General features: G+C 39.4%; 1 protein-coding gene across 1 annotated transcript; it reads left to right on the top strand.

Annotated features, from left to right (window-relative positions):
* Nucleotides 1–533: 533 nt before the first annotated feature.
* On the top strand, nucleotides 534–27,029 carry LOC114041418 (zinc finger protein 239-like). The gene is made up of 2 exons (XM_027859858.1): nucleotides 534–610; nucleotides 23,588–27,029. Exon 2 carries the CDS (start codon nucleotides 23,694–23,696, stop codon nucleotides 24,753–24,755), a length of 1,062 nt encoding a protein of 353 aa, XP_027715659.1. The 5' UTR covers nucleotides 534–610; nucleotides 23,588–23,693; the 3' UTR covers nucleotides 24,756–27,029.
* The last annotated feature ends 964 nt before the right edge of the window (nucleotides 27,030–27,993 follow it).

Below are 27,993 nucleotides of genomic sequence, written 5' to 3'. Positions count from 1 at the left end.
CAAATGAGCTAATACACGTAAAGCACTTCGCAAACCTTAAAGTGCTATACAAAAGTTGAGCAGTTATCATTATTAGCTGAGGGTATGACAGGGCCGCGTTTTTTTAAGGGTAGGGGAGAGCCAGATATGTCTGTAGGTGGCAGGGAAAGTACCACGGGACGAAGAGAGCCTGGAGAGGAAAGAAGTGATCTTAGCCAGGTGGCTTCCCCTCGAATCCTAGCCAGAGCTCCGCGCTCCCGACGCTGCAGTAAAGGAGTGTCGAGTCAAAGAATGAGGAGTGGCTCTTGGTATTCGGGGTCACTAAGAAGCCGGGGAAGAGGGCAGGGTCCTGGGGAGGGACGGCCCGACAGGTGGAGAGAGGAGGAACGAGCTCCTAGTTCTCAAGGCTGGGGAGTCCTTGCAGCCACTCCAGGAAACTGCTCAGGCATCAGCGCCAGAAAAAGAAGCGTAGGGTCCTCCAAGAGCCCTAGAGCGTCCTTCGGATAGACCCGGGGGGCCCGATTTGGGCTGCACACCCAGTGAGTGCTTCCGGTCCTTGGCTGGGACCAGAGTCTGAGAGGCTGAGACGCGTCCGCCGCCGCCAGAGGCCCCGGGGGACCCCGAGCTCAGGGTGAGTTTAGGTCCCAGTTACTTTTAAATCCCCTTCAGCCAGCCAGCCCCGGGTCCCAGGGACTTGGCGTCGCGTGCACGTGAATGTGTGCTTGTGCGCGTGCGCGATCGGGCGCGTCCGTTGAGAAGGTGGGTCGCGTTCAGAGAGGTACTTGTTATCTCTGCCCCTCAAACCCATCTCTCTCCCAAACTCCTTTCCCCCTCCTCCCCACCTCTTGTGTCTCTCTCTGTCTCTCTCTCCCCACGAAGGTCCCCGACCTCGCCTTCTCCCGCCCTTCCCCGCAGTCCGTTGCCATGTATGGCCGGTTTCTCTCTTCCTCCGTCTCACGCCTACCCAGCTGTCCCCTTCATCACCTGCCCCATTGCAGGAGCCTCCTGGTGGGTCTCCCCATCTCGAGCGTCTCCCTTCGGCCGTCCATCCTCCAAGCAGCTGCCCAGTGGACGTTAATCAGTGATGAGTCTCAGCCACATCACTCGCCTGCTGTGCGAGCTCCAGGGGTGTACCCAGGCCCATGCATGGCATTGAACGGACCCAGTGGACCAAGAGCCTGAGAGCATCAGGCTGAGTGCGCGACAGCCTTGTAGCTGTCTGCCTGAAAAGCACCTCCAAACCTTGGAGAGCGACCCCAGCGGCAGAGCAAGCAAGGGAGGCAGAAGGGGCTTACATACCTTCCAGTCTTGGCTGGAGAATAACTTGGGGTTAGGCAGTTTCCCGTCCGGGCCACCAAAATGATGCGGTTTAGGGGTTCAGGGGTGCTGGGACCCCAAAATCACAACATACGGGTCCTGCCCAAAAGAATTTGACTCAAGCCTTCTTTCAGCCAAAGACAAGGTTCATTAGAACATCCGTAGCTATTCTAACTTTCCCTGTAACCTCCATGAAGGAGGATTCAGAGTTGCAGAGGGAAGGGAGCAAATAAACCTCATATTCTGGAGGTTTTGTGATTGATCATTAAGGAATTTTGAAACACCAGTACAACCTAGTCATTCCCTTCCCTTGAGTCAAGAGGGTATCTGTTAACCTCTCTCAGAGGAAAAGAGAGTTTTACCCTTTACCCCTCACCTTTGATTTTGCCCTCCCCCACCTGGGAAAGGAAGGAGGGGAGGGGAAGCAGCGTGAGCCCCCCTGGCAATGGCCTTGGGCTCTAGGGCAACCTTTGCCTGGAAGCATCACCCAGGTTCAGCACATCCAGCTCAAGGTAAAGAAGCTAGCCTTTGAACTTGGGTAAGAACCCCCTCAAGGCAGGGACAGCTCTATGCCCCTTGCCAGCAGGAAGCAGTTTCAGAAGCTGAGACCTTTGCCCCTTACTCCAAAAGAATTTGGGTCCCATTTGTTTGAGGGGGGAATGATGGGGTTGGGATCTGGGCCCCAGAAAGGAAAAACACTGGACTTTCCCACATGCCCAAATCTCTGTCAGAGAAGGGGTTTGAATCTAGACCTTCCTGATTCTGCAGCACTGTATCCATTAAACCATGCTGCCACTCATGGAGGCATCATAATCTCCACTGAAATGTGCTTCTAATAGGGAGCATTACAAAGATGAGTAAAACACAGCCCTTGTCCTTGAAAAACTAGAAAAGTTGGGGTAAGGGGGGAATGAGATATGGGCACATATAACTAAAATAGACAGGTGTGATAAAGGCCATAAGTCAAAGGGCCTCTTCCATAGGTGCTCTGACCCTAATTTTTATTTTAATCTGAGGTTTGGAGCCAGTTTCCTAAAATAATGATACGCAGAGAGTGAGAAAGGGAAGAGGAAGAAAGATGGAAATAGAGTTAGAAGAGAGCATCTCTACCTACTATGAAATGTGAGAACATTGAAGCCTTTTCTTTCTTCAAAGACTTGTATGGATCAGTGAGCTCATCAACATAGGTATTCCCTCCTGTGATAAAGATCAAAAACCATCCATGCCTGCCTGTTCTGTGCAATTCTCATCCATGCCCTTCCCAAAGTTTGCTACCGTAGGTGCCTGCCCCCCTTTCGGGGGGTGGGGCTTCTTAAATTTACTTTGATATCAGTAAGATAACATTGGAGATTTTGGATATTCTATTGTTCTCATGTTTTTACTCACACATTTCTTTGAAGATATACTTTACCTCTCTTCTTCATGCTTCCTTGTTTATAATTTGTCACAAGGGCAACTAGGTGGTGCAGTGGATAGAGTACTGGGACTAAAGTCTCAGCCTTATACGCCTAGCTTTGTGACCCTGGGCAAGTCATTTAACCTTTGTCTGCCTCAGTTTCTTCAACCAAAAAAATAGGGATAATAATATCACCTATATCCCAGGGTTGTTGTAAGGATCAAATGAGAGAATATTTGTAAAGCATTTAATGTAGTGCCCAGCACATAGTAGGTACTTTGTTAACAAAGGCGTACTCTCCATCTCTCTCTTCTCATGGCTTTCTTCTCCTCTCCAGTACCCTCTGGAAGATACTTACCCTCACTTCTTTGGAGACCTAATGTTCCATGACTCACAGTTATACAACACTGGTAGAATATTAGTATTAAAATTATGGGCCTTTGTTTCAGGAAGAAATTTAGAGTCATTAAAAGAACTTCAAAATTTCCAAAGGGCAATCAGTCCTACTCTTCTGCTTCTGTCCAATTCTGGGCCCAATTCATTGTCCATTTGAAGTGTCATATAAATGTGTGTATGTGTATACATATACATGTTTATAAATACATATTTGTATATCAACCATCCTATAAACTCATCTATCAGAAGATATATCTCAGTCATCATACAAACTCATCTAGGTATCTACTGATCGATCAATTTATAGTTGTTTATCTAACTACATATAAAGGTCTAGATAACAGGCATTCTTTATCCACTTTTTTTTTTTCTCTTGGGCAGATGTTTAATTCAAAATCTTTCAAGTCATTATGAATCTCATACAGGAAATTGCAATGTTCCAAGTCTTGATGCAACCAGCATAATATATTCTTCAAACAGGAGGACCTGGAAGATCTTACTATCTACAAGGAATTCTTCTAACTAAACTCTGTAACAGTGATAAGCACCTTTTGTGAGCATACATGTTTTATGCCTTGCCTAATCTTAATGATCAGAGGGTTGCTGAACAAAGTAATTTGCTCAACAACCATATCCTTCAAGCAATCTTGTATAATTTTAACATGTGTATGGGACACATCTTGTTGAAACACAGCCTTTAAGGCAATATTACAATGTTTTGTTCTACTGAATAAAATTTTTTCAAGTCAACAAACAATAAACATGTTGGTAACTTTTTTTTTGTCAGTTCTGTGATGGTACAAATGTGGTCTACTATAAAATAGTGTTTATGAAAGCTTACCAATACCCTCATTAAGTATGTCCTAGTTGCAGACTAGCTAAAGATTATTCTCTTAAAGAGGCATGGAAAGATTTATACGAACTGAAGCAAAGCAAAATGGAGCAAGCAGAACTTGGAAAATAATACACGCAAGGTAAAGGAAAGAGCAACAACACAACGATTGAAACTGAATGCTGCAAAATTACGATAACCAAATGTGGCCACAAAAAAGATGATAGGAGAAGATACCTCCCCCTCTTATTTGCAGAGGTGGGGGACCATAGTTGTGGAATACTGCATATTCCATCAGACTTTTTTTGACATGTTGGTTAATTTTGTGGAACTTTTTAACCTTTCTCTTTTTAAATTCTTTATTATAGGGGATGGCCTTCTGAGAGTTGGTAGAGAGAGGGATATAGTGCGAAATATAGGCAATATTGGTGATGATAATGGTATCCATTTGGAATCAAGCCAAAAAATGTCAATAACATTTTTAAAAGATTTTCTATATGATGTCATATAGCTGGAAAAATAGGCATATGAGTTGGTAGTTACTAATGTTCTCTTGGTACCCCTTTCTTTGGTAGTAATAAGGTTTGAGGTTTTCTCTGTGCCTTTGGCATCTTCCCCTCCTTCAGTCACCTTGAGACTTAGTCCTTCAGCATGCTCATAAGTGGGTCCCCACCTGCACAGATCTCTTGTATGTCTACTGGACCAGTCCACTGCCTTTTTCATCTTTGGTCTCTTCAGGACCTGTTTCATCTCCTCTATCAGCATATCCAGGACTATGATGTTGAAGTTGAGTGTGATGATTTCACTGTCTACAAAGAATTTGGCATAACAATCTTTGCTGATCTTTCCCCATTTCTTCTGTTTATTTCACACTTTTCAATTTCATCCTTAAATTCCCTTGGAATGAGTTTGAAATTGCTGTATGAAATTTTTTAATTGTTGCTGATGTCTTTTCCTCCATACATAGCCCATTTTTTTCAACATTAATAATTCATTTAAACACATCTGGTTAGAATTATTTTAATTTGTATATCATACCTTTTTCTGATTTTTATTCTCCTAGCTTTCTGTTAATTTTTACTTTTGCCTTAATAAGAAGGAAATAAGCATTTATATAGTGTGCCAGGCACTAAGCACTTTACAAATATTATCTCATTTGGTTCTCACGGCAGAACTGGGAAGTAAGTGCCTTTATTATCCCCATTTTATATTTCAGGAAACTGAGTCAAACAGAGGTGAAGTGACTTGCCCAGGGTCGCACAGCTAGTAAGCATCTGAGGTCAAATTTGAACTCAGATCTTTCTGACTCAGGCCCAATGCTCTATCTACTATGCACCTAGCAGCAGTTGTCTGACTATACACACAGTGCTGATTCAGGAATGATTCTCACATCAGTAATGAATCTTTCCTGACTTAAGATAATTCTGTTTCAATTTTTTGTTGCACTGTTAATGCTTGCCATATCCAGTACTTTCCAATGCTTCCAGTCTTTGGCCTCTCTCATTCTTTACTCTTGAACCATATTTTGCAATATATTTTTTACCATCCTCACCTATTCCCATCTTTACATTCACTGATGTCACTGAGTATCAGTGTATGTGTTGATTTAATTTGGATGGTCTTATTAATTTCAGCATAAAATGTCTCCATGTCTTCATCCTCTGCAAGAAATTTCAAGTCAACAAGCATGTATTAAGTGCCTACTATGTCCCAGGCATTATGCTACAATTATTTTCATTTTTATCTTTTTGCAAATACTTATCACAAACACTGTATAATACAAGACAAATATATATCCCACTTAATAATACTGTTACCTTTGTATACAGAATAAAGCACATTTTACCAGCTACCTTATTTATTTCTCCAACAGAACCTCTATGCTATTCCTCCCCCATTTAGATGTAACTTCATTCTGTCTTCTGGTTTCATTTATAGCAAGGATGTCAGGATTAATACAATTCAGTTCTTTCAATAGTATGTCTATTCTTTATTGGCTGGACCAAGTGCCAACAGCTAAGTGAATGTTTATAAACAGTCTAAAAACTGTGATTCCTCTAATGTTTTAATATTGCTCATATATGCCTTTCTCTCCACTCAGATGCCTGCTACCCTGGTACAGGTTCTCACTACCTCTTGCATGGACTATTGTAGCAGCCCTCTGGTTTAGAAAATGTGGGAACTTTCTTCATGTCCTTGAACATATACAGAGCAATGCGATATCTGGGTCAGAGGATATGGGACTTTCTTCATAGAATTCCAGTTTTCCTGAGAAGTTGGACCACTTCACAGCTTCATCAACAGTGTATTAATGTGCTGGTTTTCCCACAGTTCCTTCAGTATTTACTTTTTCCAACATTTATTATCTTTGCCAAGTTCCTGGGTATGAGTTGAAAACTCAGAATTGTTTTCATTTTCATTTCTTTTATTATTAGCGATTTGGAGCAATCTCTCATGTGGTTTATGATAGTTTGCAATTCTTTTTATATCCCTTGACCACTTATGTATTGGGGAATGCTGCTTTTCTCACATATTTGTGTTAATTCCTTATTTGGGCTATAAAAATTTTATCAGATATTTGCTGCAAAGATTTTTTTCCCCTCTTTAACTCATCTATCCCATTGTTGGGCATACGCTTAAGGATAGTATCTCTTCTTATCCTAATTGCACTGATTCGTTTATGTAAAAGTTTTTAATTTTATGTGGTTTTAGCTGCGTATTTTATTTCTTTTTTAGCATTTCCTCTAATCCTTGTTTAAGAATGATCCCTTCAGCAATAGTTGTGAAAGGTATTGCCTTCTATCTTTCTCTACTTTTTAAAAATGATGTGACAGTCTATATTTGGATTGCATATACATTTGGAACTCACTATAATAGATAGTGTAAAGTGCTTGAGTGAACCAGTGTTCTGCCAGACTGCTCTCCAACTTTCCCAGCGATTCTCAGTTAATAGGCAGACTTTCTCCAAGTAGTTTGTGATCTTGATTTTATTGAATTTGTGATCTTGGTTTTATTGAATACTGAGTTCCTGAATTCAATTGTTTCTGATTTCTTGATTAGCTAGACTCATTTCACCAATCTACTTTTCTATTTTTTAACCAATACCAAATAGTTTTGATAATCATTGCTTGATAGTATAGTTCGAGGTCTAGAAGTGTTATTTCCCTTCATTCATACTCCCTCACCCCATTATTTCCCTTGAGAATCTAGACTTTTTTGTTCCTTCAAATGAATTTCGTGCTATTTTGCTTAGATGTTTTGCAGTGAGCGAGTTCCCTCACCTCTCTGGGCTTCCATGAAGTGAGGAGATTGGATTAAATGACTTCTAATCCTCCTTTCCAGTTTTAATGCTGTGGCCCCATGATCTCGTGCTCCCCCTTGGTATTTTGATTGATATAACACTAAATATGTAAAGTAATTAGGTTGTGTCATCACTTTTACCATATTAGCATAGCCCAAGTATAAACTATGAATATTCTTCCAATTATTTGTCTTTCATAATTTCTGCAGCGTTTTTTGCAGTGTTTTTATTTATTTATTTTAAAATATTTATTTTTAGTTTTAAACATTGACTTTTATAAGATTTTGAGATATAAATTTTTGCCCCTCCCCCTCCCTGAGACAGCAAGCAATGTAATATAGGCTACAGATGTACAATCATATTAAATATATTTCTACATTAGTCATGTTGTGAAAGAATAATCAGAATAAAAAGGAAAAACTATGAGAAAAGAAAAAAAGAGAGAGAGAGAAAACAGTAAGCTTTCATCTGCATTCAGACTCCGTAGTTCTTTCTCTGGATGTAGATAGCATTTTACAGCATGAATCTTTTAGAATTGTCTTAGATCCTTGCATTGCTGAGAAGAGCTAAGTCTATCAAAGTTGGTCATCGTACAGTGTTTCTATTACTACGTACAGTGTTCTCCTGGTTCTGCTCACTTTACTCAGCATCACCTCATTAAGTCTTTCCAGGTTTTTCCTGAAATCTGCTTGCTCATCACTTCTGGTGGAACAATAGTATTCCATTACATTCATATACCACAACTTGTTCAGCCATTCCACAATTGATGGGCATCCCCTCAATTTCCAATTTTTTGTCACCACAAAAAGGGCTCTATAAATATTTTTGTACATGTGAATCTTTTCCCCTTTTTATGATGTCTTTGAGATATAGACCTAGTAGTGGTATTGCTGGATCAAAGGGTATGTACGGTTTTATAGCCCTTTGGGCATAGTTCCAGATTGCTCTCCAGAATGGTTGGATCAGTTCACAACTCCACCAACAGTGCATTAGTGTTCCAATTTTCTCACATCTTCTCTAACATTTATCATTTTCCTGTTTTGTCTATTTCTGCAAAGAGTATTTTATAATTGTATTTATGTCTGAAGTATGAATTGGTAAATTGACTTCCAGATACATTTTTCAAGGCAACACACATTTATTAAGTGCTTACTATGTGCAGCTCTTCTGATCTCTTCCTCCCAACCACTGGCCTAAGTGCTTGAGATATAAACACAAGCAGTAACTACCTTCAAGGAGTTTTCATTCTAATGGGGAAATATAAAACACAAAAGGGAGATGAAAAGTAAGATACCCTACTTGGTCCATGGTGTTGAAGTTCAGAAAGACAGAAGCACAGCCAGGAGGATAATGAAACTTGGTCAATGTGAGCCCCTCCCCAAAATAGAGGCCCTGGGAGGTACTCATCGAATGGGAGAGGTGGAAGAACATTCCAGGGTGAGAAGACCATAGATAGAGACACTGAAGGGTGAAGGGGCCCCAGGCGCTGATGGAAGTTCCATAGTGAGATCGCAGCTTAGCCATGGTATTGAAGTCCAAGAAGTTAGGAGTACAGACAGGAGGGGAATGAATTATGTAGTTATTTTGAATATGAATTTTCTTTAATTTTTTTCTATTATTTGCTCCTGATTTTTGTTATTGTTATATAGCAATGCCTTTGATTTTTTGTGGATTTATTCTGCATCCTGTTACTTTATTGATACTCTTAGTCATCCCAGTATCTTTGCTGATTTCTTTGGGATTTTCTAAATAAATTCATGTTTTCCGCAAATAGGGTTAATTTTATCTTTTTGCTGATCTTTGTGCCTTTAATTTTCTCTATGGACTTATTGTGATTGCTAGCATTTCTAAAACCATGTCAAATAATAGTAAGAACAGGGGGCTTCAGGCAGATACAGTTTTTACAATTCTTTGTTAAATGTACTTCATCCCTGTCCAGGAGTCTGTAATTCATACATTTTAAACCATGGTCCAGAAATCGAAATCTTATTCTCAGATACCACCTTCTTAGCCAGCTGCTTAATTCCCAAATCAGCTTTTATTTTCATCATTTGCCTTCAGAGAGCAGCTGTGATGGGGGAAAAAGAAAAACAAAAAAACAAGTGTCCCTTTGGTTTTCAGTTTCTTGCCCAAGACTTTGTGATCTTTGGCAGTGTTTCTGGGTTCCTTCTTGTAATATTTGTGGCCTCGTGAATCACCAGACATCGGTAGCCATCTGTTTAACAAGCCTTCAGAGGTTCTCTGTTAAGCATTGAGTATATGCTGTATAAAGACAGTATCCTCTCCTTTGCTATCAGGTCAACCAATAGGTACCTGAGTAACCCTGAGCAGAGAGTCACTAAGAACCACCACTCTTCTTCCTTTGATCCCTCCTCCAAGTCCTCCAAGAATAGGTAGGTGTTTCCTCTTTGTAAGACCCAGCTCTCTCCTCTTCAGGAAGGACCCCAAAATTTATTTTTGCTCCAGTTATATAATGGTCATTCTTTTTTCTTCCTCCCTGTGACATTTTTCTATTCTACAATTTCCTGACCTAGGTCAGGTTTTCCCATGTGCCATTTCAGATATTTTTTCTACTTTTTATTTCCACGTCTAGTTTTTTTGGGAACATTTAGTTGTCCCTGAAGTCATTTCTCATCTCTGAATCTCAGTTTCCTTACCTGTTAAATGGGGATTTAAAGTGTGTCATCTATCTATTAACAAAACAAAAAAATCACAAGTCCATGAGACAAACATTGCAACTGGATTTACTACACGAGAAATGAACATGCATGTCGAGCTCCAGGTGCAAGGAGTTCACAATCCTAACAGAAGTCTGCATATATGTGAAATTGCAAGAAAGGGAGGAGGAGGAACCGCAATCTCCTCCAAATGGGAGTGGCTTAGGAGAAGGGAAGGAGCTGTAGAGGTTGGGAAAGGTATCTCCAAAAGAGATGTTGTATAGAACTGAATTGAATTAAAGCCCCAACGTAGAATGGGTTGATCTGGAGAAATGGTCAGTTTCCTATTATTAGAAGTCTTCAAGCTAAGGCTGTACAGGGAATTACTGTTCAGGTACGAGTTGTATTAAATTACCTGAGATCTCATGGAAATCTGAGATTCGGAAGATTCTCTCTCTTCACTGGTGAGTACACTGCATGGGTTTGGTGTGGGGACTAGGCTAGGGTAAAAAGAGGGAGAATAGATACTGTAAGGAAATCACAGAAATATATTTTATTATTATATTAAAAATATTATGAGAATTATTGGTAGCATGAAACCCTCAACAAGGACATGGGAATTGAAGCCTCAGAGGAGAATTTCATAGTAATAATAGCTCACATTTATGCAGTGTTTTATATTTTTACAAACGCCTTTTCTCATTATAGGCCTTTTATATAGATAGTACAAAGATTATTATCCCCATATTACAGATGGGGAAACTGAGGATAGGAGAGGTGAAGTGACTTGTCCAAGGTTTCACTGCTAATCATCAAGCCTAGGTCTTCTAACTCTGAGTCCAGTGCTCTTGACACCATAAAAGTTATGTTATTGAGGAGTCTACAGCCTGGATAGAAATTATTTACTTACTGATGGTTGAGCTCCATTAGACTGTAAGGAACTGTCTTTTGCCTTGTTTTATATCCTCAACACTTTGCATGGTGCCTGGCACATAGTAGGTACTTAATAAATGTTTATTGAATTGAACCCAGTAACCCTCCTATGAGTTCCAAAGATGGATTATATGATGCCATATTGGAAGAGGATGACTTCAGAGCCTGGGTCATGTTTCAGTGTGGGAGACATTCCCAGCAGTAAGGTAAGCAGAGGTCTATGTGGAAGGCTGACTAACTGACTGGAAATTTCAAGAGAATATGGTGGAGGTGATATACAAGTCTCTCTAAGTTTCAGGATGGGAAGAGCTCCCACAAAACTCAACCACTTTCTGTAGGCTTTAAATCCTGGAAGGCTGACAAAATTTTTTAAAAAAATCAATGACTGGTGTGTCCCTTTTTCTTTGGATGCTTTTCTTTGGCCCTGTGGGCCATGTCTTCTCTGAACTTCCAATCTTCTCCCAGCATTAAGCCCAAGGCTCTGAGTAGAGTGGGTATATGCATAAATTGGTATGAGGGAAAAATGGGTTTAGGGTTGGCCTAGGTTGCTCCTGGGTGAAGAGTTTCATCGATATTGTTGTTGTTTGGTTATTTTTCAGTCCCGTCCGACTTTTCATGAGCCTGTTTGGAGTTTTCTTGGCTAGATAGTGGAGTGGTTTGCCATTTCCTTCTCCAGATCATTTTATAGATGAGGAAACTGAGGCAAATAGGGTTAAGTGACTTGCCCTGGGTCACACAGCTGGTAAGTATCTGAGGCTAGATTTGACCTTATTTTCCTGAGTTCAGGACTCTATCCACTGTGCCAGCTAGCCTGTGATAGTTTTGCTTTAAAGTATATTTTGAAATCTGGTAGAATGAGTTCTTTTTCATCTGTTCCCTTTGTCATAATTCTTGATATTTTTGCCCATCTGCTCTTCTATAAGAATTTGTTATGCCTTTAATTCTACAAATTAAGGAAAAGATTTTGGTAGGTTTTTTTTTTAGCATTTCATCTGTGAATTAATTTGAGAAATAATAACATCTTTACTATATTTGGTCTTAGCTTTCAGTGCTCAATTCAGATAGATGCTATATCATCCCTGTGAGCTAAAGGAATGAACACAAGAAAGCTGTTCCAGGAACAGCGCACTGGGTACAGTGAGCATACACCCATCATTATTCCCCTTCCATATATTTATAGGCATTTGTGTGTGTATTTATATATGTATATGCACATATATATTATGTATATATATGTGTATGTATATATCTCAAACATTCATATATATGTATACATAAATATTGTCAAGGAGATCAATGTCCTGATTAAAATATCTCTCAGCCCTTATTTCTCCTTGATTCTCACCTTAGGTTGACTGAAGGCCAATTCAAGTTGTTTTATCCTTGTCCTTCAGCCTATATCTATCTATCTATCTATCTATCTATCTATATTCATTTATTCATTTTTGGTGAGGCAATTGGGGTTAAGTAACTTGCCCAGGGTCACACAGCTAGTAAGTACCATGTGTCTGAGGCCAGATTTGAACTCAGGTCCTCCTGACTCCAGGGCCTGTGCTCTAGTCACTGTGTTACCTAGTTGCCCCTAGCCATTATATATTATAAGCTTCTTGAGAGCAGCATCTGTGTTATTTATCTTTGTATTTCCAATGTTGAGCACTGGACCTTGCATGCAGTGAGGGTTTAAAAAATAATGGTTGATTTGAATGTGCAATGACTCATATCAGGAATTGTGGGAGCTATAATAATGAGTAAGACAGAAATCTAGCTCCCTAGGAGTTTACAATTTAGCATGTTGTCTTAGATACTGTCTGTACTCCTAAAACGATCTCTTTGAATAGAAAAATTATTTTTATACCTTACACCTACCCTTCCCCTGTACTCTGTAATTCAGTGACACTGGCCTCCTTGCAGTTCCTCAAACAAGATCCCAAGATACTCTAACTCCTGATTTCTGGTATTTTCACTGGCTGTTCCCTGTACCTACAATCCTATCCTTCCTCATCTCTGCCTCCTGGTTTCCCTAACTTTCTTCAAGTCCCAGCTAAAATCCCACCTTTTACAGGAAGATTTTCCCAATCCCCCTTCTTACCTATCCAGTCTTCTTACATATCAATCCATTCTAAACACACTACTATCCCACTACACAGACCCACTTGGTGTTCCTCAGACACATTACTACATCTCCCATGCATTTTCAATGCTGTTCCCCCCAGGCCTGGAAGGTTCTCTCTCTTCTTCCTCTTAACTTCTTTGGCTTCTTCTGGGCTCAGCTCACATCCCACATTCTGAAGGAGGCTTTCCTCATTTCTCCCCATCTGCTCCCCAGAACCTCCTGCTAGTGCCTTCCCTCAGATCTTACCTACCATTTATACTGTATATATCTTTTATGTTCATTGTTATTTATATGTTGTTTTCCCCATTAAGATGTGAGTTTCTTAAGGGCAACGGTCCTGCCTTTTTTTTGTATCCCCTTCACTTAGAACTGTGGCATGTAATAAGTGCTTCATAAATTCTTGTTAACTGACTCACTGAACTTCCTCTCCTCCCTTTTAATTATAAGGAATGGCTCTCTGGGAGGGGGAGGGAAGTGAGATACATTGGAAAATATATATGATGTAAAAAAATCAATAAAATTTTATTTAAAAATGTTTATAAGAGATCATTGATAACTTTGGAGAAAGCAGTTTCAGTTCATTGTTGAATTTAGAAGACAGACTTGAGACTATTGATGGATATGCAAAAGGAGAGGAAGTGTCTACAATGAACATAGGTAGCTTTTTCCAGGAGTTCAACTAAGAAAGGAAAGAGAGATATAGGAGGATAGCTGGAAGGGATGGTAGGGTTTGGTGAAGCTTTTAAAAGAATGAAGTAGATTTGATCATATTTGAAGGCAGCAGAGAGAGAATAATCAGGTTGACGATTAGAGTCAGGGATGATTGAGAGATCAATCTTTTGGAGAAAATGGGAGGGAATGGGATCAAGGACATATATAAAGGAGTTGGCCTTGGAAAGGGAAAGGGCCACTTTGTTATTCAAAACTAGAAGAAAGAGTAAGATATGATGTCATTGGATTTTGAGGTGAGAATTGGAGAAGAGAGAGTTCAGTGTAGATTGGTCTCAATTTTCTTAGTAACATAAGAGACTAGGGACTCAGATGAGGCCTGAGAGGGTAGGAGAAAAGGGATAATAGTGCTTTAGAAGGCTTGAGGAAAGAAGAGAAGGTATGAAATAATTTCTGTAAGGAGTGAGATAGAGAATCAAATTAAATATGCTTTATTTCATTATATCATTACTTTATCACTCTGTTATTCTCTTCTCCCTGTTCCCATTACCAGTCATTATATTTAAAAGCTGCCATTTTCTGTGCATTCCTTTTGACCCAGCAATACCACTTCTAGGTTTGTATCCTAAAGAGATCATAAAAATGGGAAAAGGACCCACCTGTACAAAAATATTTATAACAGCTGTTTTTGTGATGGCCAAGAATTGGAAATTGAGGGGATGCCCATCAGTTGGGGAATGGCTGAACAAGTTGTGGTATAAGAATGTACTGGAATACAAGCAGGCAGACTTCAGAAAAACCTGGAAAGACTTATATGAACTGATGCTGAGTGAAATGAGCAGAACCAGGAGAATGTTGTACACAGTAACAGCCACATTGCGAGATGACTAACTTTCATAGACTTGGCTCTTCTCAGCAATGCAAGGATCTAAGATCTAAGACAACTCCAAAAGACTCAAGATGGAAAATGCTGTCCACATCCAGAGAATGAACTATGGAGTCTGAATGCAGATTGAAGCATGCTATTTGCTCTCTTTTGTTATTGTTGTTGTTATTTTGTTTTGTTCCTTCTTTCTCCTGGTTCCTCCCATTGGTTCTAATTCTTTACAACATGACTAATGTGAAATTTTTTTTTAAAAAGCTGCCATTTTTTGATGCCCCAGGTGCTAGATTTAGAAGATGTTCTTTCCTAGGCATTTAAAATTCTGTAGCACAGCAAATCCACCAAAGATGTATTTTTTTTTTTTTTGCTTGGTATAGGTACAGTGGCTTGGATATTGTTTTGGGTTCTTGAAACTTGGGCCAGCAAAGAAAATTTCTGGCAACATTACTAAACTAAAAAGGCTTTGAGTTCAGGCCCAGAGATGGGCAGTGTGCTTATCATTCAAAGACAAGTCTAAGTGAAGAGAGGCACATTACCAGAAGGCTGGACACCCAGTGAAGAATTTTTTTGGGCCATAGTAACACAGGAATCTATTTAAGGTGTTGAGGAACGGCAAACTTTGTCAGTAGTAGGATCCACATAGGCTAAATCACAGATCCTTGCAGTGTTAAATAAGTGTGGTCATATTCTTCCAACCAAAAATAATTTGGCAAAGTAATGAGAGTATTATTAGAAGCCACACTCAGATTATATACTGTAAAAGCCACATATGAGGTGGTAAATGCAGCCAATATCTTATAGACCAATGTTGAGTAGGCTACATTGTCCAATCATGAAAAAAAGTGGGAAGCCTTCACTAGTAAAATCAAACCACTTTCTAGAAAAACTATTTCAGCTCTCTAAGTAGTGAACAGGCATGGTAAGCATTTGATTTGTCACAGCAATCAGCCACATGGGTTAGGAGGGTTACCAAAAAGATGAAGGAATGAGGTTTTGTCCTTTAGCAATATGGAGGGCAAGGAGAAATTTCCAGTGCAATGTGGAGACTTTGTTATGTTTGACCACATAGCATCTGTGTGTGCACAAAATGCGAGTTGGTGTTTATCCTGAGATAAAGAAGCCTAGAGAAATATATGTCTTTGATTTTTCAAGTTATCTGGGAGAATAAATCATTCCCTGAAAGAATGGAAGAAATATTTTAAGGAGGAAAGAAGAATGAATAGAATTTGAAGAGACTAAAGACAAAAAAAAAAGTATGTCCCAGAAGAGAAAGAGAGAAGGAACGCTGAATATTTGGATCTGAGTAATAGGAATGAGGCTCTTCCTGTTGATGGGAAAGATGGACCATCTTAGGAAGTGGGTTTTTGTGCTCCAACTAAAGATGACATAAACACAAGTGACCTTAGTTGAGAGAAATGATGAAAGAAAGTTTTTTTCACTAAACTCCTTGGCACTGTCAAATGGATCAACATCAGAAATTGATTGGATTTTGTCAGTGGAAATGATATTTGAGAAGCATGACCATCTGCATGACCACCACAACCCAAGAACCATGAGACTTTTCCACCTGATTTGCAGCTGAAATGTTCCGTATGTGTTGTCTCCTCGATATATCGTGAGCTTCTTGAGAGCAGTGAGTGTCTTACTGTACTGTTTCTATCCCCAATGCTTTGCACCCAGGAAGCACTTAATAAATGTTATTCATTTATTTGCTGAAAGAAGAAGATAGAAGTAATGCTATCTGTTGAATTGCTGCTACCTCCCAGGGTTGTTGTGAGAATAAAATGAAATAATATTTGTAAAGTGCTTTGTAAATCTTAAAGCATTATGTAAGTGCTAGCCATATTATTATTATTCATAATAAATCCCTTCTGAGGAATATTGAGGTAGCTGTTATTGACCTAACATGGAGAGATTTTCTGTCTCCCTGGGATTGCTAAGAATTATAAAGTCCTTGGCAAAATCTGAAGACCAGGGGATCATAGGTGTTGTTTTCATTACTACTGACAACTGAAGGTATGGGATTCAGAACAGAAAGAAATATTTGGGAAGGGAACATTAATTACGTGTTAAAAACTGGATGCACTAGAAATCCTAATGCAAAAAAGGCAGTGTTATTGAGTAGATAGTGCACTAGACTTGGAAACAGGGTTCAAATTCTGCCTTTGACACCATGGATAAGTCACTTAACCTCTCCAAGCCTCAGTTTCCTCATCTGTAAAATGAAAGGGTTCAGAGCTGATGGTCTTTAAGACCTTTCCAGCCCTAAGTCTATGATCCTGTGAGGCAAATTTGACCTTATAGAGTTACCCAATCTTGATGGGAAACTACACATGACTAGACTATAGCTCTGAAAGGGTATAGATCTTAGTCAAAAGGAATGAAATAAAGGGAGCAATAAAGCAGCATTTATATTAAGATAAGCACACATGAGAAAATCTGAGTTCTCAGGGGTGAAATCAGGATAGAGGGCGTTTAGATACAAGTCAGTGGAGATAGGAACATAAATGATATTGTCTTAGAAAATACTATAGACCACCTGAAGGAGTTAAATGAAGAGTTTAGAAAATTATGGGAATGTGACATTCCTGGAATGAGACTTCTGCCTGTTTCTGCAATTTAAAATCTGCTCCCTCTGATACCCAGGTCTCCTGTTGTGAGACTTCTGCAGTGCTTTGCTAGTTTGTGACTTAGGGACCAAGATTTCCTCATCTCTTTTTGGCCCAGAAATAGTTAACACACTCTTGCTCCCTGGCCTCAGCCTTGGGGAAATTGGATAGTTTCTTTGAGTTGTCCTAGAGACTGTTTCTCCCAACACCCCAGTGCCAGTGTCCCTAAAGTTTTCTTACTGGCAGGGAGAGACCTAAATAGCTAATAATTTAGAATCCATCCTTTTTACCTAGATGTCTCCCCTATAACCTACCTCCCCCCATCCATTCCTTCCTGCTCTTCCATCAGAGAGCTTATCCACTCCCTCACAGCCAGACCTCTAGAACACTTTAACTTCTTGACTTTACCTGTTCCTATAGACTGAAGACTAGGACTGAGCTGTGATACAGCACCAGGTTTCCGGCATAAACCAACACATCTTTTGTCCTTCAATTTAATTCAACAAATATGTATTTCATATATACTATGTAAAAAGCAGTCTCTGTACTCAGTACCTGGGAATGCAAATCCAGCCTTGAGGCACTGACGCTGGGCACACAGGGCCTGAGGTTCTGCAGCACTTCCTGTTTTGTGGTCTATGTAGTTTGGACATTCTGTGGAGCACTCTCTCAGTGCCCCTAAACATTTCCAGGGATGTAGTTTGGACCAGGTTCAGTCCTGGGGAACATGACCTTTGGTGAGAAGGGGCTCTCTTTTTTCACACTTATTATCTCCTTAAGTCCTCCTCCCCAAGGACAATTTTTTAATTGTAGCAAATTAAATTTGGGGTCATAAGTCTAGGAGTTCCTCAAAGGGAAGCAAAAGAAATACTCAATATACAATATAAATCAGGTTTGGAATAGGTAATTTATTCCTGTTCACATAAGAAAAACTAAATAAAAATATCCCCCCTCACAAGTGTCCTTTGACAGAGCAGGATTTAGTAATTTGACTTGTAACTACTATTACAATCCGCTAGGAGGTTAATGTTTTAACCTCATCAATATATAAAACAGTTTTTTTAAGGCTGTTCATGGGGCATTTTATATCTCACCCCAGCTTAGCACTATCACTTCATTCCAAGCCCAGACTCGACTGCTTCCACAATCCACTGCTCTGCCCCTACCAATGGTTCCGCCAGACATTGCTGTTGGTGCGCCAGCAGCCCTCCAGCCCTGTCAAACTCTCAAGGTCTGTTCCAAGGCTAGACATTTCCAGTCCTCCATCTTGGGAAATAAGATCAGGAAAGAACAAATACAAAAGGGGCAGAGGCAGCCAAGACCCTTCGTACAAGCCCTCCTAATTTTAAATCCGTGTTCCATGTGGAGAGCAGTAGCAGGATAGCCGTGATACCTATCCTTCTCTATTTCCTTGTTGTTGTTCAGCCATTTCACTCACGTCCTACTCTTCGTGACCTTGTTTGGACTTTTCTTGGCAAAGACACTGGAGTGGTTCGCCATTTCCTTCTCCAGCTCATTTGACAGATGAAGAAACTGAGACAAACAAGGTTAAGTGACTTGTCCAGGGTCACACAGCTAGTAAGTATCTGAGGCTGGATTTGAATCAGGTCTTCCTGACTCCAGGCCCAGTGCTCTATCCACTGCATCACCTAGCTGCCCTTCTCTACTTCTGTGGGTCAAGCCAGAAGCTATTTTTTTTTAACAGATTCAGCACCCTGTTCCCCTATTTCAGTTATGGGGAGTAGTTTACCACATCCTTCTAAAATGGCAAAGTCCTTTCCATTGGGCCACCACATGACTAGAAGCAGCCAGGAAGTTCACCGTCCCCAATAGGCCCAAATGATGAGTCACCATGTCCTTGGAATCCCTGGAAATGTTTAGGGACACTGAGAGTGTGTTCCATGGAATGGCCCAGAAACAGTTACAACATGGACCTTGCTTTCAAGGAGCTTACAAGCTAATGGATGGGGACAACACAAATGTGTTAATAATTGAGACAAAGAAGAGTGAGATAAGTGCAAATGAGATTTCTGAGAAAAATACCAGGAGAAATCTGAGAAGTGAGAGATCACTTTTACTTGGTGAGAGTATCCTTTTTGGATGAGATGGCACCTGCATTGGACCTTGAAGGAAGGAAAGAACTACAGCAGATAAAGGTGTCCATTCCAGGGATGGAAGCAGTATGAATAAAGTGGTTAGAGTGGTAGATCTGGAGTCAGGAAGACCAGAGTTCAAATCTGTCCTTAGATACTTGTTTAGCTGTGTGGCCTTGAGCAAGTCACTTAACCCCTGTTTGCCTCATCTGTAAAACAGACATAATAATAGCACCTACCTCCCAAGGTTGTTGTGAAAATCAAATGAAATCATAATTGTAAAGCATTTAGCATAGTTCCTGGAACATAGTAAGCTCATTCTTTCTCCATATACATACACACATATGTACATATACAAATACATATATATATATATACATATATATGTAAGCTATGATTATTGTTATGGGAGAAGGCAGGACAAGAACAGGGAAATAGAGAATATGAAATACACAAAGAACAGTATTAATACTGGGAAAGATTTGAAGGCAAAAATCAAGAATTTATATGTAAGAGTGGATTTAAAAACACCCCACCCCATTTTGTTATTGTTGTTGAGTTGTTTCACTCACGTCCTACTCTTAGTGACCGCATTTGGGATTTTCTTGGCAAAGACACTGGAGTGGTTTGCCATTTTCTTCTCCAGCTCATTTTACAGATGAGGAAACCGAGGCAAACAGGGTGAAGTGCCTTGCCCAAGATTACATAGCTAGTAAGTGTCTTCTTGATTCCCAGCTCAGTCCCCTATCTACTGCCCCACCCCATTTTAGTCATGATATATTAATTAGAGAACATGTCTCGATCAATCAACCAATCATAGAACTTAGACTAAATATAAAAGTACTTGAAAACTATCAGACAAGAATTCTGTTCCAAAGGGCTGAGGAAATTCAAGTGGTTGGAGCAAGTGTGGTTTTCCAGTAAAACCCCTGAAGAGGAACTGCTGGGAGGAAAGGGGGAAGAAGGGAGACAGAAGGAGAGGCCTCTGCAGTGGCCTTGGCCAGGTTCCCCTCCCACTTTGTCAGGACAGGGACCTTTTGGGGTCAAGAGATCCAGAGACCAATTTCGACCTCTGAGTCATACTGTCTGTATGGCACTGGGCAGGTTCCCCACCCTTGTCCTAACCTCTCAGTACAACTGTCTGGAGATTTTAATCACAGAGCAGTCACAACTTCCCTGTTTGAGGGCCTCTCTAGACGCACACAATCACCCATCAGACTGTACCTATAACAGCATCCTAAGCATCCACATATATTTACTATATGCTTTTAAAACTGAAGGTAAAAGGTGCAACTAGGTGGCGCAGTGTATAGAGCACTGGCCCTAGAGTCAGGAGGACCTGAGCTCAAATCCAGCCTCAGACACATGATACTCACTAGCTGTGTGACCCTGGGCAAGTCACTTAACCCTGATTACCTCACCAAAAAAATAAAATAATAATAATAAAAATAAAACAAAAACTGAATGTAAGAGACCTCAGGGACCATTTGGTGCAACCCTCTCATTTTACAAATAGGAAACTACTGAATAAAAAGGTCAAGTGAATTGCCTAGCAGGGGTGGGGAACCTGCAGCCTCGAGACCACATGTGGCCCTCTAGGTCCTCAATCAAAGTGTAGATTCAGTCAAATGGCCACACTTGAGCACCTAGAGGGCCACATGTGGCCTCGAGGCCGCAGGTTCCCCACCCTTGGTAAGGTCACATGGAAAATCAATGACAGAATTGAGATTGGAACCTAAATTGCTTGACTCTCAGAACAGCATTCTTTCTACCATATCATATTGTCTCCTTAAGCAACCCAAGGAGCCTGTGTCACCTAGGCCAGGAAGAATCAAGACTGAGCGAGAGAAACCACTTCAGTCTCCTGTTGACTTTTCCTCCTTTCATTTCCGGCTATTCAACACCAATTCTGCAGATATCAAAACTACATACTTTTTAAAAATAACTATTACTCCCTCAACCTCACCATTTTTATTAATAATAGCCATTTCCCTTGCCATTAACAACAACAACAAATAAGATGTTAAGCAAAACCAACTGACACAGGTACTGTCAACAACATATATAATATTTTGCTTCTGTAGTCCCCATTTCTCTACCAAAAAGAGGAAAATGTATTTCATCATCTGTTTTCTTTTTTTCTTTTATTTATTTTTAGTTTTCAACATTCATTTCCATAAGATTTTGAGTTCCAAATTTTCTCCCCATTTCTGCCTTTCCCCTACCCCAAGACATCATGCAATTTGATATAGGCTCTACATATACATTCATATTGAACCTATTTTCACATTAGTCATGTTGTAAAGAAGAATTGGAGCCAATGGGAGAAACCACAAGAAAGAAGAAACAAAAAAAAAAAGAAAAAAAGAGAGCAAATAATATGCTTTGATCTGCATTCAGACTCCATAGGTCTTTTTCTGGATGTGGATAACATTTTCCATCTCAAGTCCTTTGGAGTCGTCTTGGATTCTTGCATTGCTGAGAAGAGCCAAGTCTATAAAAGTTAGTCATCACACAATGTGGCTGTTACCGTGTACAATGTTCTCCTGGTTCTGCTCATTTCACTCAGCATAAGTTCATTCAAGTCTTTCCAGGTTTTTCTGAAGTCTGCCTACTCATCATTTCTTTCTTCTTTTTTTTTTTTTTGGTGAGGTAATCAGGGTTAAGTGACTTGCCCAGGGTCACACAGCTAGTAAATGTCATGTGTCTGAGGCCGGATTTGAACTCAGGTCCTCCTGACTTCAGGGCCGGTGCTCTATCCACTGCGCCACCTAGCTGCCCCTCATCATTTCTTTTAGCACAATAGTATTCCATTACATTCATATACCACAACTTGTTCAGCCATTCCCCAAATGATGGGCATCCCCTCAATTTCCAGTTCATGGCCACCACAAAAAGAGCTGCTATAAATATTTTTGTACTGTGGGTCCTTTCCCCATTTGCATGATCTCTTTGGGATACGGACCGAGAAGTGGTATTGCTGGGTCAAAGGGAATGCGTATTTTTATAGCCCTTTCAGCATATTCCAAATTGCCCTCTAGAATGGTTGGATCAGTTCACAACTCCACCAACAATGCATTAGTGTTCCAATTTTCCCACATTTTCTCTAGCATTTATCATTTTCCTGCTTTGTCATGTTAGCCAATCTGATAGGTATGATGTGGTACCTCAGAGTTGTTTTGATTTGCATTTCTCTAATCAATAGTGATTTAGAGCATTTTTTTTATATGACTATAAATAACTTTAACTTCTTCATCTGAAAACTGCCTGTTCATATCCTTTGACCATTTATCAGTTGAGGAATGACTTATATTCTTTTAACTTTGACTCAGTTCTCTATATATTTTAGAAATGAGGTCTTTATCAGAGATACTGGTTGTAAAAATTGTTTCCCAGTTTTCTGCTTCCCTACTAATCTTGGTTGCATTGGCTTTGTTTGTGCAAAAACTTTTCAATTTAATGTAATCAAAATTATCCATTTTGCATTTCATAATGTTTTCTATCCCCTGTTTGGCCATAAATTCTTCCCTTCTCCATAAATTTGACAGGCAAACTATTCCTTGCTCTCCCAGATGACTTATAGTATCAGCCTTTACATCTAACTCGTGTACCCATTTTGATTTTATTTTGGTATACAGTATAAAATGTTTCTGCCATATTTTTTTCCAGTTTTCCCAGCAATTTTTGTCAAATAGCGAGTTCTTATCCCAGAAGCCGGAGTCTTTGAGTTTATCAAATAGTAGATTACTATAGTCATTGACTACTATGTCTTATGTACCTAACCTATTCCACTGATCCACCACTCTATTTCTTAGCCAGTATCAAGTAGTTTTGATGATTGCTGCTTTATAATACAACTTAAGACCTGGTATGGCTAGGCCACCTCATCATCTATTTTGTGAGACCGATATTAGTCACTGCAATTAATCTGAGTCCAACTGCCTTTTAGTGTTCCTTGTGTTTAAATTATTATAGTCATTTTGTACATCATTCTGGTTTTTCTCATTTCACTCTATATCAGTTCATACAAGTTTTCTTGTGGTTTATTGAATTTCTTGTATTTGTCATTTTTTATGGGGTAATAATATTCTATGACATTCATATACTGCAATTTGTTCAACCATTCACTAATCAATGGGAACACCATTTTGTCCCAGTGTTTTTGGTACCATAAAAAAATGCTGCTACAAATATTTTGGCGTATATGAGACCTTCCTGTCTTTGATGTTTTTAGGATTTATGCACAGTGGTAAGGCTACTAGGTCAGAGGATATGAACAGGTTAATGACTTGTATAATTCCAAATTATTAACCGTTACTTTTTATGGTGATTTTTATCCACTTCAGCAACTTCCTTTATTCTATCATAGGAATCGCATGAAAGTTTACATTTTCTTTTTATCTTTGCAGATTCTGAAATAGTTGCTGAAAATAAGCAGTCCACTCCAAAGTGGGAATTTATGAAGAAATAGGACTTCAGAGGATGATATCACAAAGACACTAAAGAGGTGATCCCATGGCATATAAGTTTGGGGATCCTTGTGCACATGAAGGCATATTAAAGAGAAAGCAAGAAGATCCACCTGGGCAGAAACTGAGGAAATTCCTTTCTCAGGATGGAGATTTCCCAGAAATGACCATTGTCCACAGGAAAAACTCCTTGGTAGAGAGAGCCAAAGAATGTAATGAATTTGGTAGAAACTTAAAGCTGAACTCAAACTTCATAACACAACAGAAAAAAACTATAGAAGAGAAAGTCCATAAATGTGACATTTGTGGCAAAAATTTCAAATATAACTCAGATTTAATTGTACATAAGAGAATTCATACTGGGGAGAAACCTTATGAATGTGATAAATGTGGGAAAACATTTAGCCAGAGCTCACATCTTAGTAGACATAATCAAATTCATACTGGTGAGGAAGCCCATAAGTGTGATACATGTGAAAGAAATTTCAAATACAATTCAGACTTAATTATTCATAAGAGAATTCATACGGGCGAGAAACCTTATAAATGCGATGAATGTGGGAAAACCTTTCGCCAGAGCTCACACCTTAATAGACATCATCGAATTCATACTGGAGAAAAACCCTATGAGTGTGATGAATGTGGAGAAGCTTTTGGACTCAAATCACACCTTTTTTTACATGAGAGAATTCACACTGGAGAGAAACCTTATAAATGTAATGAATGTGGAAAGACCTTTAGCCGAAGCTCAACCCTTATTCAGCATCAACAAATTCATACTGGAGAGAAACCTTATCAGTGTAAGGAATGTGGAAAAGCTTTTGGATTAAAATCACATCTTATTTTGCATCAGAGAATTCACACTGGGGAGAAACCTTATAAATGCAATGAATGTGGGAGAGCTTTTAGTCGGGCCTCAACACTTATTCAGCATCAAATAATCCATACAGGAGAGAAGCCTTATAAATGTAATGAATGTGGGAAAGCCTTCAGTCAAAGCTCACCATTAACTCAACATCAAAAGATTCATACAGGAGAGAAGTTCCATGATTTTTTTCGATGTAATAAAGCCTTCAGTCTAAGTTCAAGCCTTATTCAACATCAGTGAATTCACACTGGAGAAAAAAAAAAACCATGAACATACAAATGTGCTGAAGTTGGCAAAGCTTTTGGTTTCAACTCTTACCTTACTTAACTTCAGAAATTCATACCCAATAAACAACTTAAAGTATTATAAATGGGGGACATCCTTTAACTGGAGTTCAACCTTTACTTAACATCAATCAATTTATGTGGGAGAGAAATCCCAGTATAATTAATGTAGTTAAGCTTTTAATCAGAACTTATAATTTAGCCTACATCAAAGAATTTATATTGGAGAGAAAACTCATGAATGTAATGCATGTGGGGAAATCTTTTAATCAATTATTCAAAAAGCTTTATTAATTGCCTACCATGTTCCAGGCACCTTGCTGGGTGCTGGCAGTACAAATAGAAAAGTGAGATAGTCCTTACCTTCCAGGAGATCTTCATACAGCACTGTAAAATTTACACTGGAAAGAATCCTCTGAAGTGCAACAAATGTGAGAATACCTTTGTTCACAGCTCAAGCCTTATAGACCAGCAAGTTTGCAATGGAGAGATACCTTGTGTATAGTGAATATGGAAAAGCTTTTAGTTATAATTCAAATATTCTCCATTGGAGAATTTACACTGGAGAGAAACTCTATGAACATAATGAGTGTAGGAAAGCCTCAAGCTTCTTCCTCACCATACTGAAGACCATAAAATTCATAGTGGAGAAAAACTCTATAAATGTAATAAATTTTCAGAAAGCCTTCAGTTGGGTTTCAGATAAACATGTTGGAGAAAAGTTCTGTCATTGTAAAGAACGTAAAAAAAGCATTTAATCAATGCTCACAGCTTATATTCCATCAGAAAATTCATACTGGCTAGAATTCCCATAAATATGTGAAAAATATATCATTTGGACATTGTTTTATTTGATAACATGAAATTTATATTGAATGAGATGAAAAGGCATTTAAGTACTTACTATGTGACAAGCTACTGTGCTATAAATACTGATGATATAAAAGCAAAGACAATCCTTGACCTCAAGGAACTTACACTCTAAAAGAGAAGGACAATACACATTGGGGAGTAGAGGTTAAGATGGAGCACTTTGGCTCTCAATGTGTGTGCAAGGGGGGGGGGCATTAGGGAGTAGATTGGCACACACACCTCTTTCAGTATCAAGGGCAGAGTTGATTTGATTGTGATTCCAGAAATGGAGCAAAGGTGGAGTACATGTAGGGTGTCAAGGGTGCTAAAGGCTGTTGAAAAGATGGCTGGGGAATATGGAATGAAGTGAAGCATGGCTGGGGTTTTCCTGAACTACTGAAGAGACTATGAACATAATGAATGTGAGAAAGGTTTCAGTGGTACAAGTGTCTCTGATTTACATACACCAGACTCAAGAATGTGCTTTACATATAGATGGCCACCTAGGAATCCTACTTCAGCCCTATCTTTTCTCACCTTCCCTAAGGAAGTCTAGGATAGGTGGCAGAATCAGTATTGAGAAAGGTGAACCCTACTGCATTTCACCTTTCTTCCCAACATTGGTGGAGTCAGTTCAATTCCACAAATATTTATTATGTGTCTACGATGTGCATTATGTTAGTTTCTGGTGATATAAAGTTGAAAAATGACATGGGCTCTGACTATAGTCTCATGGTGGGGAGAGTAGACAGTTATGATATGTACACAGATAAGTAAGTATGATGCAATGTAGAATATGTTAAGGACAAAAGAGATATCCAAAGTTCCATAAGAGATGTGAAGAACAAGAAAGTTTTCAACTATGATGAAATAAGAAGGGCTTTGTGAAAAGCCTAGGGATTGAATAATTAGCATCCCCAGTTGCATTTGCTAATCCTGCCCTGGTCCGCATTCTGCTCTCTTCTTCAGAGCTTTACCCCTTTATATAGTTCCCAAGATCACCTGAGTCTGACTTTTCCTTTGAAATATAAATGAATCATCAATCCTTCCTCCCCTTAGAGATCGAGACTTTGTAGGGGAAAAAAAAATTAGAAAAGCAGATTTGGGAGTGGCCTGAGGCAGATTTTTCCTCTGTATCTATTTTTATTCAAGAAAAATTCATAAACCCTAATTGGGCTATGTGTTTGCTTCAAGGACAGAAGAGCAGGGTTTGTGTTACAGGACTCTTCTGTAGTGAATGAAGGAAGAAAACAACTGCAAATAGGCAGATAAATCCGTGGGACCCACAAATAAAAGGAAAAAAGTCAATGAGAACTGGAAATGGCAAGAAATTTCCTTGGGAATAGGGAGTTCCACCACCAATAGGGAGTCCCCCCATCTCCTCCCCCTTAAAACTGCCCCAACTCATTCCCTACCTCACCCTCTGGTTCCAATACTTTTTCTCCCCCTTACCTCCACCAATGCTGCAATGCTTGCTCTGGGCCACAGGAGCTATCACCAGTGACTTCAAGTTTGGTGAATTCCATTAAAACAAGGTTAACCATTATGATTATATTCTGAAGAAGTGGAAGAGTTCCCAGTCCCATTGTAGTGGATGAAAATGTGCTTCTGGTGTTCAACTTGGGACTCGACACATTGTCCATAAACACATGATTACATGTGTCAATTAAATTCTGTGGAACCATCAATACTATACTTCAGGAGCTTTATGAGCATTGGAGCTCTATGAACTTTAACTACCATTAATAATGTTGATTTAATGGGAAAATGCATTCCAAGTTTGAAAGACTCAAATTTTTATTTGAGGTTTACAAAGTATTTTTACTAGCTTCATTTTACAGATGACAAAAAAGGCTCAGAGGTATTAAATAATTTATTTGGGGTTATACAACTAGTGAGTATCAAAGTCAGGATTCAAACCTAGCCCTCCAGACCACTTTCTACTATATTGCTTTACCTTTCAACTGAAATAGTTCTGACTTTCTGTTCTAATTCAACTGAAGTGTAGCATGTGTGAAAGGGAATAATGTACAATATACCTGGAAAGGTAGGCTGGAGCCAGATTGTGAATGGATTGAAATGCAGAACAGTGGAATTTGTCATTTATCCCAGAGGCAATAGAGAATTGAGGCAGCTAGCTGGCACAGTGGATAGAGTGCCAGGTCTGGAGTCAAGAACACTCATCTTCCTGAGTTCAAATCCAGCCTCAGACACTTGCTAGCCATATAACCCTGGGCAAGTCACTTAGCACTGATTGCCTTAGTTTCCTCCTCTAGAAAATGAGCTGGAGAAGGAAATGGCAAACTACTCTGGTATCTTTGCAAAAAAAAAAAAACAACAAC

This window comes from Vombatus ursinus, unplaced genomic scaffold (genome assembly GCF_900497805.2).
Source record: "Vombatus ursinus unplaced genomic scaffold, bare-nosed wombat genome assembly UNPS02014173.1, whole genome shotgun sequence".
Classification (NCBI taxonomy): Eukaryota; Metazoa; Chordata; class Mammalia; order Diprotodontia; family Vombatidae; genus Vombatus; species Vombatus ursinus.
This window is presented reverse-complemented; position numbering and strand designations above follow the sequence as displayed.